Here is a 15337-nt window from a genome sequence, read left to right on the forward strand (position 1 = left end):
AGATTGTTGCTCCACACATTACCAATACCAGCAGTTAGCAATCTTAAAATTTTACCTATCTATTGAGCAAAAATTATATTCATTGTTTCATTACAATGATTACTTGATAGGGAAACATTGATCAAATTCTTTTTTTTAAAGATGTATTTATTTGAGAGAGCGAGAGAGCGCACACGCACACTTGCACACAAGCAGGGGGAGTGGTAGGGGGAGAGGGAGAGAGAGAATCTCAAGCAGACCTCCCACTGAGTGCAGAGCCCAGTGCTGGTCTCAATCCCAGGACCAGAAGATCATGATCCCAGCCAAAACCAAGAGTCCGATGCTTAACCAACTGAGCCACCCAGGCACCCCTCATTGATCAAATTCTTAGAGGAAATTTCACTTGAGTCTTAGAGGCTACTAAGATTCAGTCCCACATTAGGGAAGTAACAAGTGACCTGAATCTATAATGGCTCAGGTAACATTCTGCTTATTATTTTTTAGGCAGTTTGTTCTTGAGGTCTATAGTTAAATTACTAGCTGTTTTGATTTTCATTTTCCCTTTTGGTCCCACATATCCAAGATTACCTTGAGAAGAATTTGGAAAGATCATGAAGAGTTTATTCATTACCCTTCCATTCCCCCTCACCTCAGAGTGAAACAGCATGAAACAGGTCTAACACCTCAGTGTACCACTGTGACCACATCACCCTTCTTTGCATCCTCAAATTGCCTGCTTGAAGGACCTTTATTCCCTTCTCTCTCTAAAACTGTCTCTTACTCATCCAGCAGTAACCTTATCTCTTTTTTCCCCTTCCTTTGAGTTTGATTCAGTTCCTCTTCTTCCCCCAAAGCAAGACTGACCCTGCATTTCATGTTATTCATTAGAAAACCTGATGAGGTTGGTCAATATTGTTAGAAGGCATGCGAGAGGCAGAGCATGCTATGATGTGTCTGAAACTGCTTTAATAAGTATGATGTGATCTAGGAGGATGATTTAATGTTCTAATTATACTTGCAGAAATTGAGGATCAAAACTTCACAGAATCTAGTAAGAGATGAGGTCAGAATTGCAATCCAAGTCCCTCTGATTTGAAAGCTCATGGTTTTCATTATACCATGTCCTCACTAGTGCCTGTTTGTGATGGTTTAAATGGAGAAGAAATCATAGAAATGGCAAAGCCCAAGTTCCCCCATTTGGTCATTCCCCTTGACTTTATTCCAGTTCTCCTAGCTCCTAGTCCCCCATTCCTCTCTGCCCCCAAAACCCCACACACATTCTTTAATTAAAGGGTTGACCACTATAGTTAGGGCCAACTTTCCTGGGCTAATGGTAGTAGCACTAATTTCAAATCACGGAATATGTCTAATCAGGCAGACATAATATTCATTACAGTATGTAATCAAGCCATTTTCAATCAAGACTATGCGGTTAGGTCACTAACATTTAACTCACTGGCATGTGTTGGTTTGTGACTAGAAACAATGGCTTTGAGAACGGAGGGAAGAACAGGGATTTTTCACACAGCCCCCACAATTCTATCCTAAAGACTCTGGGAAGAATAGTTGATTATGTATTAGGTTACTTTATAAGTGGGGTGGCTCCAGAAATGAACTCATGTTATCAGGTGTGAGGAAGATTAATCTTAATGTTTTCACTTGAGAATTATGTGGGTTAAGGATAAGCTAAAATCATGCTGGACATTAACAGATCTTTTGGATTGGTGAATGAAGTGGTATTACACTTACTGGCATTGAATGACTGTTGAAAGCATTTACTTTCGGTATCATCTTCAAGGGAGTGTTAACAGGCTAGACTCTCCTTTAGCCCTGATCCTTACTTTTTTTTTTTTTTTTTTTTAAGATTTTATTTATTTGACAGAGAGAGCACAAGCAGAGGGAGAGAGAGGGAGAAGCAGGCTCCCTGCTGAGCAAGGAGCCCAATGTGGGACTCGATCCCAGGACCCTGGGATCATGACCCGGGCTGAAAGCAGCCGCTTAACCGAGGCCACCCAGGCATCCCTGATCCTTACTTTTTGAACATTACTCTTTGTACTCTTTGGTTTTGCTCCTAGGTAACAGAAATTAGGGACACCTGCTAAGTCCTTGCTTGGACTATTAGAAACCAATGAGATATACACCTACTCCATGGACTGTGAATCCACAAGATGCTATCCTACTACAGAAGACTCCCAAGCTCGATCCCAGGACCCTGGGATCATGACCTGAGCTGAAGACAGACGCTTACCTGACTGAGCCACCCAGATGCCCCTATGCTCAGTACTTTTAAAAAGAACTTTACAGGCATTAACTCATTTTATTCCCATAATAAAGCAATGAGTAGGGTACTATTATTAGACAGAAGCCCAGAGAGACTAACTTGCCTAAAGTCACACAGCTACAAAGCAGTAGATATAGGATCTGAACCAGCAGTCTCATTCTAGAACCTGTTCTCCTGGCCACCATGACAGGTATGGCACTGAGATAAAGAAGTCTGCTGGAGGAAGACCTGAGACCCCTGAAAGGTAAGAGTTCTTTTTCTTCCTGGGGAATGTTGTAATCTGCATATGATACTTGGAATTGCTGCGGCCATCTTGTGACCATAACAGAAGTTACAGCTCAGTATGGTGGAGTAGAAAGATGGAAGGCTCTCAAGTTTTTAAGGACATCCTAGAGTAACTGAGTTATCTAATCTTGGAACTGCTCTACCTTTGGAACTCTTCTCATGTGATATAATGAACTCAAAACTGTTTAATTTCCTTCCATTTGCTTTCCTGTTACTTGTATGGAAAACACTCTCCCTGATACACATGTACATAAGCATAATCCAACCAGAGACATACAATTCTTTCAGAGAGTCCACATACTTGCACCATGTGTAAGATTTTTCATTCAGTTAGCAAGTATTGAATATCTTCCATATGCCGGGTACAGTTCAAGTTGTTGAATCAAACAAGTTGGGAAAGGCAGGTTTCTACACCTATGGAGAATAATAATCTGGTGGTAAATGTGGTAATGAAAGTGGAGGCAGGCATATATAAGGAAGGTATCATGAGAACTAATCTAGACCAAGAGGTCAGAGAAGAATCAAGTGAATGCACATGTACCAGATGCAAAGAATCCATGCCATATCAGTATCATCCATTTGTATTTAATTTGTAATATATTTTGGTTTTAGTTGTATAAGACACAGTGTTATGTGTATAATAGTGTTGGGTGTATATATATTTAGGTGACTTTATAATACAATAATTATTTATTTTTAAAAGCAAATTCCTGATTTTTTTTTAAAGTTTATTTTTTTTTAGTTATCTCTACACCCAACGTGGGGCTTCTAACTCATGTCCCTGAGATCAAGAGTCACATGCTCCTCTGACTGAGCCAGCCAGGCGCCCCTATAATACAATAATTTAAATCAGCATGGAGGCCCAGAATATTTTTCCCTTTTAAATGTAAATACTGAAACCAATTTAGGAGAAGCAGACTAATATAAAAGATAAGCAAAGAAACAGGAACGGAAGCATTTGGTGTCTATTTGTAGCTCATTGGCTGGGAGCCTTCTTGTCACTTGAATTTCATAATTTGTAAAATACGATTCATAAGTGGTTGCAATGGAAAACTTTAGAGTTTTTAAATTAATGAAGAATAAAAATTTAAAATTCCTATACTGCTGTGAAAGTTCCAGAGATCATTCATAAGTTTAGCAAAGATAATGGGCAAAAGGAGGGGGTGGTACAGGACATGACACACAAGAAAAGAAGGCAGTGAAGGGGAAAATCAAGAGGCAGTGAAGTGCTTGGTAAACTCTACACAGCAGGAAACAGCACTGTGCATATTATGGCTGTTACTGAGTAAATACTTGCTGGAATTTCCAGAGATGACCAAACAAACATCAAGAAGGAAGTGGCTTTTTTGTTTTGTTTTATTATGGAAAATTTCTAACATGTACAAAAGTACTGAGAACAGTCATGAGAATTACCGCATCTTCAACAGTCATTACTCATAGCCAATCTTATTTCATTTATATCTCCATTATTCTGAAGCAAATTCCAGATATATTATTTCACCCCTAAATATGTCAGCATACATCTCTAAAGAAAAAGAATGGGAAACAAGGCATTTAGTGTCTACCTCACTCGGTGGCAGTCTTCTGCATCTTCAATTCTATAACTTGTAAAATATGATTTACAAGGAGTTACAACGGAATCTTTTTTTTAAGTAACCACGATAAAAAAAAAGTAGGTGGTTAAATCCCCAAAAGGCTCTCCAGGATGGAAGCTCACCCCATAAATCCAGATCGGCGTTACATTCCCTAGAAGCCCAAGGAACAGCTCACGGCCGCTTCCTTTCAAGGTTGAGATGCCCAGCCACAGGCTGTGGGACCCAGCCTTTTATGGACCTGGCTGGTCTTCGCCCCGCCCCTCCCTGGGGAAGTCTCCGCCCACTAGGCCCCAGCAGCCCCCGCGAGCCTTCGCGCGCCCCCGCCGCCTCGTCCTAGGGAGGGACGCGCCGCCCTGGACTCCATAGGCCTGGGCTCGGGAGCGCGCACGCCGTGCGTCCCAGGCTCGCTCGGGATTCTCGCCCGGTGCCGCTGGGAAAGGCCAACAATTTGGTCCGCCATGTTCTTCTGCGCGGCGCTCCAGGCCAAGGCGGCTGGTCTCACCGCCCAGTGGGTAAGGAGGTTCGGAATAAGCCCGGGCACTGCCGCCGCCCTTTTCTCTTTCTCGGTGTCTCCTTTTGTGGTGGGCATACGAGAGCGCTGGGCTGTGGACGGCCTGCAGGCGGCGGCAAGGACGCTGCGGCCTTCGCCCTCTCCCAGCCAGGCAGGCCGCCACAGCTCCACTGCGAGCGAGGAGCTCCGAGGGAGGGTCGCAGACGTAGCTGCGGCGGGTGCGTGGCCTCCCCCACAGAACTGGGAAGTTTACGCCTAATGTGGTCAAGGAGAGGAAGAAGGAGGGGCCGCCCGGTGGTCTGTGTGTTGCTGTTTCGCCCTGTCGCGGAACAGAGGCCGGGCCGACGTCGGCCAGATAGGTTTCTAAGAACCCCCGCCCACAAAGGAGGCACCTTGCCTATCAAGCCTGGTGACCTTGCTGTCAGGTTGCAGCGCATTGGAGAGGACTCTGAAATTGTAGGCTCTGGCTTGCGTGTTGAAAGCGTAGAGAGCGTTTCCTTAGGCGAAGAGGTGTTTGATGTAGTGAAGAGCGTATTTTGCATATCGGAAGAGTTCGGTAAATAATCGTATCGTACTAACTCTGTGAAAGAACACCACCACAAATAACTGCACCCAGAAGGATTTTAAGAGCATGAATGGGCTTCTGAGTTCCAAGTACATGAACTTGTTTTAGGCAAGGAAATTGAGTCTTGGGTCGAAACATTCATTCAAGTTAATTTAGAAATGGTGACTCCAGGAATGACGATTATAACAGCATTTACTGGAAAGAAGCTTTTTTTTTTCCTAGCAGTAAAATAGAAAGGTTGAGTCAGTTCTTAGCAGAAGACAGGGAAATAGTGCATAGTAGTATAGCATATTTCAGGGCTTTAGAGTTAGACCTGAATATGGTTGGTGGTTTCACTGCCTTTTCTAGCTTTGTCACACTGGGCTTTGATGTCTCTCACTTAGTTTTCTTGGTCATAAAATGGGAGGGATATTCCAGTTTGCAGAGTTTAGTCTTTCAATAAACATTTGAGGTCCTACTGCACTGCTGGTGGATAATAGTGATAGGTAACATTTGGTGAATACTTTCCATGTGCCAAGCACACATTGTTAAATGTTTACATTCTAAATCTCATTTGTGAGGTTGGTACTGTTATTTCCCCATATTACAGATAAAACAGATTTAGACAATCCCTGTTCTTGTGGAGTCGATAGTTTCATGTAAGAGAAACTTTGAGGTAAATATACAGTGTAAGAGTACAGTGTTAAGAGATACGAATAAGGTCAGTTTGGTTTCAAAGTGGTGTAAGATTTTTCCTGGAGGCGATACTAACAAATTGGTGATAAGGCCACATATATTAGGGAGAGAATATGATAGGTGGAAAGGACAACATAAGAAAAGTCTGTTGATAGTTGGCAGGGAAAAGCTTGGTGCATGTAAGAAGCCTCAAGCAGTGTTGCTGGACTCCATTATTGGAAGTAAGGTGAATCCAGAGATGAAATAAGACAGGGGGGCAGGGCCCGGATGTCGGAGCTCTTTGCATGCCATGTCAAAGAATTTGGCTTTATCTTAGAGGCAGTGCTGAGCCCGGAAGGATTTTAAAGGAGCAGAGAGACAGGTCAGTTTTCTCTCTATTGGATAGATGGCTGCATGGGAGTGAGGGAATACGTTTGATCAGAGCCAGAGGCAGAGAGACTAAATAGATAAGAGACTCTTGCAAAACCCCAGGTCAGAGGTGATGAGGATCAGACCTTGTCTACTAGTAGAAAGGATAGAAATAAGAGGACAGATAGATTTTAACTTCTTCAGTTTTTGAGGCAAAGGGTTATTAGAGGTATACATTGAAAAGCAGTTTAAACAATAGAATATATTCAGGTAGTGGAAGAAAATTTCAATCACGTCTTATGTTAGTTTCTGCAGCTGTTTTTTTCTTTGTAAAATATTACCTGAATCATATGTAGTATGAACCCCAGAAATACTTGTTGAATTGATGAATAAATCTAAGTTTTTGTTGTTTTTCATTTTTTTCTAGTTTTGAGCAATAATTGACAAATCTCAGAAGTTTAAAGTGTACAGCATGATGGTTTGATTGTAGGAAAAACATAATATTGGGAACAGCAAACAGAATAAGCTCAAAAGATAAAAATTACCCATAGTCTCATCAGCCTGGAAATGACCAAAATGTTAACATTTTTGTGTCTGCAATTAACAGGCCTGATGGGATTTTTTTTTTTGGTAAAATTGGATGGTATTGTTCACATTGTTTTGTAGGCTGTTTTTTCTTACAAAACATTTTTGATCCACTTTCCTTACCAGTAAACATTTCTGTACTGTCATTTTTAATGCTGTGTGGCATTCCATTGTGAGGATGTTCTATAACTTATATAACCAGGCCCTTCCAACCTTTTTTAAAATAGAATGCCAGAATGACCTAGGAAAAATCAGGAAAAGTGTAAGAGGTCCCACTAATAAAGTTCCTTTGCTAAAAGAGAAACCATTAAGGAAACCATTTACATTTTCAAAGAAATTGCTTATTTTGTTATAATTTCTGTTGTATTAGCTAACTGCCAATTTCTTTAGCTACCGACTTCAGTTTATCATTGCTTTAAAAATACCCATAACTTAGTACTGTCTAGAAGTGCCTTCAAGACAATAGTTGTGTGACCTTGAACCATATTTCTTAATTTCTTAAGTCTCATTTTTTTTCCTGTAAAGTACAATAATACCTTATTTAGTAATTATCAAGAATTGCCTAAAAAGTGAATTATGGAGCAGTAGATACACAGAATAGGCTTATTCTCTTCTTCAGTAATTTCCCATGGCTTTCTGTAGTGTTGACATCACTTTGCAGCTCATCACTGCCTCATTCCCAGGCCACTGCTTAGTTCAGTAGGAGTGAGGGAGTTGTGGTGTTTTTAAACATTGTATTTTCAGCTTTAGAATTTTGGTTCTTTTTTATAGTTTCTATTTGATTTTTTCATTTATTGAAGATATATATTTTTTTATGTCCTTAAGCATGGGTTCAGCAGTTTTGAAATTGTTGCGTGGTTGATTGTCTTTTTTTTCTGGAAAATGGGCTGTTCTGTTGTTGTTTTATGTTGAGTAATTTTGGATTTTATCCTGGACATTGTGAACGATACGTCATAGAAACTCTAGATTTTGTTATTCCTCCGTTGGTGTTTGTTTTTGTTGTGGCAGGCTGTTAACTCAATTGAACTCGAACTATAATCCAACTCCCTTTTGGGCAGCACCTCAAATACTGGTTCAGTTCTTTTAGCTGGGCTGCTTGGAGTTGGCCCCGTGTGTATGCATGGTTTGGGGTCAGGCACAGAACTTGGGGGCTTCCCTCTGGCTTTTCCTTTTCTTGGATTTCCCACTTTCCCATCATGCCTGTGGTTGTCCCAGACTGTCCTGTGATTCTTCAAGCCATTAAGGCTACAGGTTTTCTCTTAGAGTTTTAGCTGCCCAGCGCAGGATTGACAGGGGTCTGCCTTCAGGCTAAAATATGTAAAGTGTAAAGCAAAAAAACCTTCATTGGCTTCATCTAAGTATAGACTCCCCTTCTGTGTCTGTCTGCGTTTCGTTGTTCTCCAATGCCTTCGGAAAGTGTTTTGGGTTTTTTATTTTTTAAAAAATAGTTTGTCCAGGGGCGCCTGGGTGGCTCAGTTGGTTAAGCGACTGCCTTCGGCTCAGGTCATGATCCTGGAGTCCTGGGATCGAGTCCCACATCAGGCTCCCTGCTCAGCAGGGAGTCTGCTTCTGACCCTCCTCCCTCTCATGCTCTCTGTCTCTCATTCTCTCTCTCTCGCAAATAAATTTAAAAAAAATTAAAAAAAAAAAAAAGTTTGTCCAGAGTTTATAGTTGTTAGTGGTTTGGCCTGATAATATCTACTCAGTTGTTCTACAAGTGGAACCTCCTGTGGTGGCATTTTTCTTTCTGAATTTTAAGTTCTGTAGAATGAAATGTTTTCCCATTCCATTAGAGGTTCTTAAACCTGATTTTGCAGTGCCCCAGGGTATCTCCATTTTGGCTCAAGGACTCTAAAGGAGTTCTTTTTTTTTTTTTGAGCATTTATTTTAGTTTTCTATTGTTGCTCTAACATATTACCACAAACTTGGTGACATAACAGATTTATTATCTTACGATTCTGTAGGTTAAAAGTTTGACATGGGTCTCACTGGGCTAAAATCAAGGTGTTGGCAGAGCTACTGGAATACTGTAGGGGACAGTCTGTTTTCTTAGCTCTTCCCGCTTCTAGAAAAAGCTGCCCGTATGTGTTGGCTCATGGCCCCTTTCTTCCATCTTCATAGCCAGCAAGGGCAGGTTAAGCTCTCACATCACTGACTGTTTCCATCATTTGTGACATATCCTTTCTTTTGCTCCCTCTTCCACATTTAAAGGGCTCTATGATTGCCTTGAACCCACCCTGATAAGTCAGAATAGGAATCTCCCTATTTTAAGGTCAGCTGATTAGCAATCTTAATTCCATCTGCAGCCATAGTTCTCTTTTGCTATGAATATTAATATATTTACAATTTCTCTTTTGCTACGCATATTAATATACTTACAATTTCCCAGGATTAGGAAGTGGGTATTTTGGGGGCATCATTACTCCACCTGCCATGGCCTTAAATACTTAAGGGGAAAGAGAAAATGTACAAATTTTTAATTTATTCAGTGAGGTTCAGCAGGCCACTGTTGCACATTACAAATACAGATCTTTGTATTGGATATGTGAAGTCAGTCTCCATTTCAAAGATATGAATAGCTGAACTTCCCTTCTCTTTGGCCACTGTTTAATATCAGCCCAGTACTTTGGGTAATAAATTATAGATTCATTGACCATGTCAAATAAATTATAGGTTCATTGACCATGTCAGTTTGGTTTTCCATTGAGAAACCTTGACTTACCCACCACTTTCAGGTCAGGAAACATAGTTGTAGGAAATTTTTTTCATTCAACAAACACTAAAGACAACATGTTTAAACACCTTTTTCTTTGCCTGGTTATTAGGAGGGAAAGTGCCTTATTTGTGGGATACTTTCCTGGGTATTACCCCATTTTGTAGGTGAGACAGCTGAAGATTCCCAGACAAATATGCCCCAAATTACACAGTAGTAGGAGCCTGAACTGGGTTTGTTTGCAAGTCCCATTTGTTTGTTTTTTTCTTTTAACTGCTTTTCTAAGTTCAAGTTTACTGAGGAAAATTGGTATGTATGGTGAAGATTTAAACTTAATAGGTGCTATAATAGTAGAAGGGTTTGTCAGTGTGAACAGGCTAGAGAAGTGTTTGCACTTCACTTAAGGAAGAGAGCAGAGGGGATAAGAGGAGGAGGTTAACTTTGGTCATGATGGATACAGTTTTGTTCCTAAGGGACTATCATGATAGTACCATGAAAAAATTACACAGTTTGAAAAACACAGATAATGTCATGCTCTGTTCAGATGGCTACATTTATAGCAATATGTAGTACATATCCTTGATATTTTGAAGTACGGAGAAGGAAGTTCCTCATTATCACTGACTAAATACTCCTTAATATTCTTCAGTACTTGCAAAGATTCTGGGTTGGAAAAGATCACCTAGCATTTCTTGTTCTTGGCATCATTACATTTTGAAGACCATTTGTAAAATCCATCACCTGCATGCTAGGATATAGATACCATATAGCCTAAAGCAGTAATTCCCAAACTGGATCAAAAGAATGACCAATGATGCTTTAAAAATACACATATTGAACTCCTCCTGGTCATAAGCTTATTAAATTTTAAGTAATATATGTTTATTTTGAGTATTAGTCCTTAGGACGAGAAAATAAAACAGTTTACATTTATACAGCATTTGCTCATGTTTGTTTGATTTTCAAGTTAAACCCCCCCCCAAAAAAAGTGCTTAAGTTTTACCAGTTGATTCTTTAAGTTAAAAGCTCTTAAAATCACTTAAACTTGAAAATGAATGTTTGCTCTTAAAATCAACTTGTAATTATTTAGGGTCTCATCTGTTTTTGTGATTATTGAGGCGTATTGCCTTCATTTTAGGGGCACAAGAAGAAAAGACAATGGGAGACTGGAGTGTTACTATTTAAAGTTCCAATAATAATAATAATGATAGTTGGCCAGTACATGAGTACTATGCTTTGATTTTATAGGTGAGCAAACCTAGGTACAGAGAGGTAGAGTAACTTGCCCAAGGTTACAGTACTGTAATTGGTGAAGATGAGACTGAACCTAGGTCTCCTGACTGAAATGATGTTTGGATGTTTGATTTCTATGAAGTATTCCTATCCTTAGAACATCTGAGTGTTGTTTGTATCCACATTAGATTTTACATAGAGTGCTTTGTTTGATTTGTAATCAGGATAGACAGTATTGTTGCCGTTGATATGGTCATCTTAATCTGTAATGCTCCTATAAAACCTGGCTTTTCGTGTAACTTTTCTGTTATATAATTTGGCCAGATTTTGCTTGTTAATTCTCTTACAGTGCTAGAAAAATCACTTAGATTTCTTTAATCTGAATTAACATGTTTAAATTATTGATGGAACTTTATTTGGAAGACATTTGTAAGAGCCCTCCCATGTATATTTGAAAATATAACAAAACTTAATTTTAGTGGTTAAGGCAAAGTGAAGGTTAAGGTTCATGTCAGGCAAACCTATGTTTGGCTTTTCATTTATTTAACTGCGACCTAGGGAAAATTTTTTCCTTTGTTCTTTGAGCCTTAGTTTCCACATCTCTAAAACGGGATGATAATAATACCTATATGGTAGGGTTGCTGGGAGGAGTAAGTGAGTTATAGTATTTATAAAGTTTGTAGCACAGTCTCTGATGCAGAGTAAGCACTTGTATTTATTATCACTATCCTTGAAATAGGTATCACAGTTTTTATTAGTGCAGCCATCACCTACTTTATTAAACTAGAATGTACTGAAAATTTTATTTAAAATGTAGAAATACCTACTCTGAGTGTATCATACACAAAGACTCTTGGGGGAGCTTTTTGTGTTCTCTGCATGTCTTTGCTCTAGACAGCTGAAAGAAATGGCTTTTGCTTGAGCTGGCAGTGGGGGAGGCTGTAGGTAATAGGCGAGTAGGTAATTGGTGAACAATGGCAAGAAAGTACAGAGGGAGCCAGTATCACTTATCCTTTACCTGATGTTTCACATGTGAGTTGTGACCTCCCTGCAGGTGCACACATATATTATGGATTTAATCTGTGAATGTTTGGGGGTAGTGTGAAAGGTATATTCCTTGTCTGAATTAGTTGCTAATAGAGGAAAACACCGATTTTCAGTTGCTTGACCTTAGTCCTGTTTTTCTGACTAATTAGGTTACTGATTCTGTCAGTTTTGTTTTGCAGCTTCCTTATCCTTTATGAAGTTCCTCTGGTTGGATGTGGCCTTTCATAGTGCAAATAACTGATAGAACTGAAAGGTGAGCAGAGTGGATACTGTTAATGTGTGAGCAACAGAAGAAACTAAAAAAACAAATGTAGGGCCCATGAAAGATTCTGTTCTTGGGGAGTGGGTGGAAGAATATAAAATTTAAATTTTTGTCATTTTGAGCTAGTAGTATTGGTAATGCAAATGATGATTAAAAAGAGAAGGGCTAATAGAGCAGATGACTTAGATCCAAAAGGCCTGGGCTCAGACTTCGTCTCAGTCACTAATTGTGTGGTATAGGGCAGGTTACTGTTTCTGAGCCTAAGTTTCTTTAAAAGTAAAATGGAAATAATAATAACTAACCGTAGATTTTTGAGGAGTCAGTGAAAAAAAGGTATCTTGAAGTACTTAACACAGAACCATTCAAGTTGAATTTAAAGAAAACACTGCCATTATTTGCCTGTTGTAAATCTCTGTTCCTTCTGAAACACTCTGAAAAAAAGAATAAGCTGGAATTGAAGTCCACTATTAATTCTGTGCTGTATGTCAAATTATTCTTGTGTATTTAAAAAAAGTTACTTGAATTTTCATTGGCGTTCACTGAATTCAATAGATACTTTAGAGTCTAGTGAGAAACTAGACTCTAGTCTGGTGAAAAGAGTAGACTTTAAGGGGGGAAAACTCTGCTTACTCTTGACATCAGTCCAGTCCAGCTAAGTTGTTTATTTCCAGTTCCAACACCAATAATTGGTCCTGGAATGCCTCTTCATTCCAGGGTGAAACTAAATTCAAATGGCTTATTAAGTAGTGTAAAGATGTTAATTCAGATTTTTTATATCTTAATTTATTCCTTTATTGCAAGTGTCTGATGTGGATGTTATAATGAATGTAAAATAGGTGAAGCTCTTAAAGATGTCAAAAAACAAGGCAGCTTTGAAAATGGCCATGTGCTAACTTGATATGAATGAGTAACAGTTTATGCCAGTTGAGTAACAATGAGGGCTAATATTTATCAGTTACCCTATTTTGCTTGTTCATTGTTTTATAAACAAATTATCTGAGCCTTTTTCCTACTATTTTGAAGAAGTTCTGGCTTCATACATTGAAATTAAGTTGCTCAAATGCTATGCTAATGTATGTATATTTAGGTTTTCTGTAGGAAAAGCGTGATATTTACGTTTTTCTTTTTTAATGTTAAAAAAAACAGTAAATAGCTTGTTTTAAATAGAGGGCATATGTACATACTTCTGTCTGTAAATGGGAATATGGTGAGCCAATGGAGGAGGCAGGTCTTTTCATTTCTAATCTGTCTCCCTATGTATGGATGCATTCCAGGATTTTCTTCATTAAACTGCTTGATTTCCTAGATCTACTCTATACTTCTGGAGCTCTGATATCATCAAATAGTTCCATTCAGGTGGCTAATAATAAGGCCATAACCTTGTAAGCATTAGCCCTAAGATCCAGTGTGAGTTCTACCAATAATTAGTTACATGATCTTGAGAAGTTTTCATAAGTCATTTAAATCTGGAAATAATAACCATCTTTCATGAAAGTTGTGAGAATTAAATGTGTAAAAAGCTTAGTGACTGACAGATAGTACTTCTATAATAGATAATGATAGGTAAAACTAATATAGTACTTACTACATGCCAGGCAGTAGATAAGTACATAAGCACTTTACATAGCTTATCTCTTTTAATCTTTACAACAGTCCTATGAAGTATGTACTGTTGTTAGTACAGTTTTATAGATGAGGAAAGTGGCTCTGGAGCTCGGCTTTTAACAACTCGGCTATATTGTCTTTCTGCCAATAGTATATTTATGGAATATTAAGTACCAGGGGTAGATCCCAATTCCTGAGATGTTAAACTGTGGAAAATGTGGCTTTTAGAAATGATGAAATTGACCTGTTTGGTATTGGTCCCTTTCCACTGTCAGAAAGACAGTATTTCAACAGTTAGTTTGGCGACATTAGGCAGGATGATTTGGACTAGGGAAGAGTCAGCCAGAAAGCTATTAGAGTAATGCACAGACCTGGAATAATGTCTGAAATGGAGTAGTGATAGAGAGGAAAAGGACTAAAGACTATTTATTTTTAAAAAATGAAATGTTGGGGTACCTGGGTGGTTCAGTCAGTTGAGTGTCTGCCTTTGGCTCAGGTCATGATCCCAGAGTCCTGGGATCAAGCCCCACATCGGGCTCCCTGCTCAGCAGGGAGCCTGCTTCTCCCTCTCCCGCTCCCCCTACTTGTATTCTCTCTCTGTGTCAAATAAATAAATAAAATCTTAAAAAAAAATTGAAATGTAATACATATACATGACAATTCAAACAGTATGCAAGGATATATATATTGTAGTAAGTATAAAATATACATTAAAGAATGGGGTACAGGGAAATATATATTATGGTGAATATATTAAATGTATTGCATATATTAAAGAGTAAATTTCCTTCCCACTCCACATCTTGATCCCCTTTTTCAGAGACAGCCACTGTTACTGGTTTCTTGTAATACCTCTATATTAGTTCTCCATTTTATTACATTTTCTATATTTTGAAAAATTAGTGGGACATGCAGACTGGTGTATTTGTAGATTTTTATCTTCTTGTCAAGAACTGTGAAGACTTTATTACTCAGGCCATGCAGGTAGCATAAACTTCTTGTTCATATTGGTTCTCCTTCACCCTCACATCCCATGGGAGTGACATAGAGCAACCTGGGTGAATGCTGTGCATCGTAACTGAGGAACCCAACTCCAGCTGCAAGAGAACTTGCCCAGTGTTTGCCTGAGAGGGAGATATCCTCTACAAAAATCCTTGAAAAGACAGTCTGGAACGAGAGGTGTCAGTGGCTAGTGCCTCTTCTCGGGTGCAGAGATGTGCAGAAACATGAAAATTGTCTACCAGCACTATTACTTCTTCCCCACTTTAAGTAAAAAAAAATTTATAAGTTAATTTGACTGATGAGAGGAGATAGTATTTTTCAACCATCTATAATATACTTTCGCCAGAAAAACTGATGGTCTTATGTGGATATAAAGAATAAAAATAATTATGTGGAAGTTCAGGAAGCTGTCACTAATCTGTTCTTTGTGACAATGTGACAGTGACTCTTTGTTAGAGTCAGCTAGCAAAGTGCAATTTTAAAATCTGTTTAGTTCTTAAAATGCAGTTGTTTAAATCTTCCCCTTTTCAGTTATTAAATGTTTTATCCTATTAGCTAAGCAAATGTGATAATGCTTTAATAGGTTATATAGTATTTTCAGAGAAACTTTATTATTTGAACCTCAAAGCACTCCAGTAATTAAACATCCCT

General features: G+C 38.9%; 1 protein-coding gene across 1 annotated transcript in view; it reads left to right on the forward strand.

The window, feature by feature from the left end:
* Window positions 1–4449: 4449 nt before the first annotated feature.
* NDUFV2 (NADH:ubiquinone oxidoreductase core subunit V2) overlaps window positions 4450–15337 on the forward strand; it is a 35560-nt gene continuing 24672 nt past the window's right edge. Inside the window, exon 1 of the mRNA XM_035013794.1 lies at window positions 4450–4652. Coding sequence (XP_034869685.1) covers window positions 4599–4652 — 54 coding nt within the window. The 5' untranslated portion in view covers window positions 4450–4598. The remainder of the gene's footprint in view (window positions 4653–15337) is intronic.

Source organism: Mirounga leonina, unplaced genomic scaffold (genome assembly GCF_011800145.1).
Source record: "Mirounga leonina isolate KUSES-001 unplaced genomic scaffold, KU_Mleo_1.0 Mir_167, whole genome shotgun sequence".
Taxonomy (NCBI): Eukaryota; Metazoa; Chordata; class Mammalia; order Carnivora; family Phocidae; genus Mirounga; species Mirounga leonina.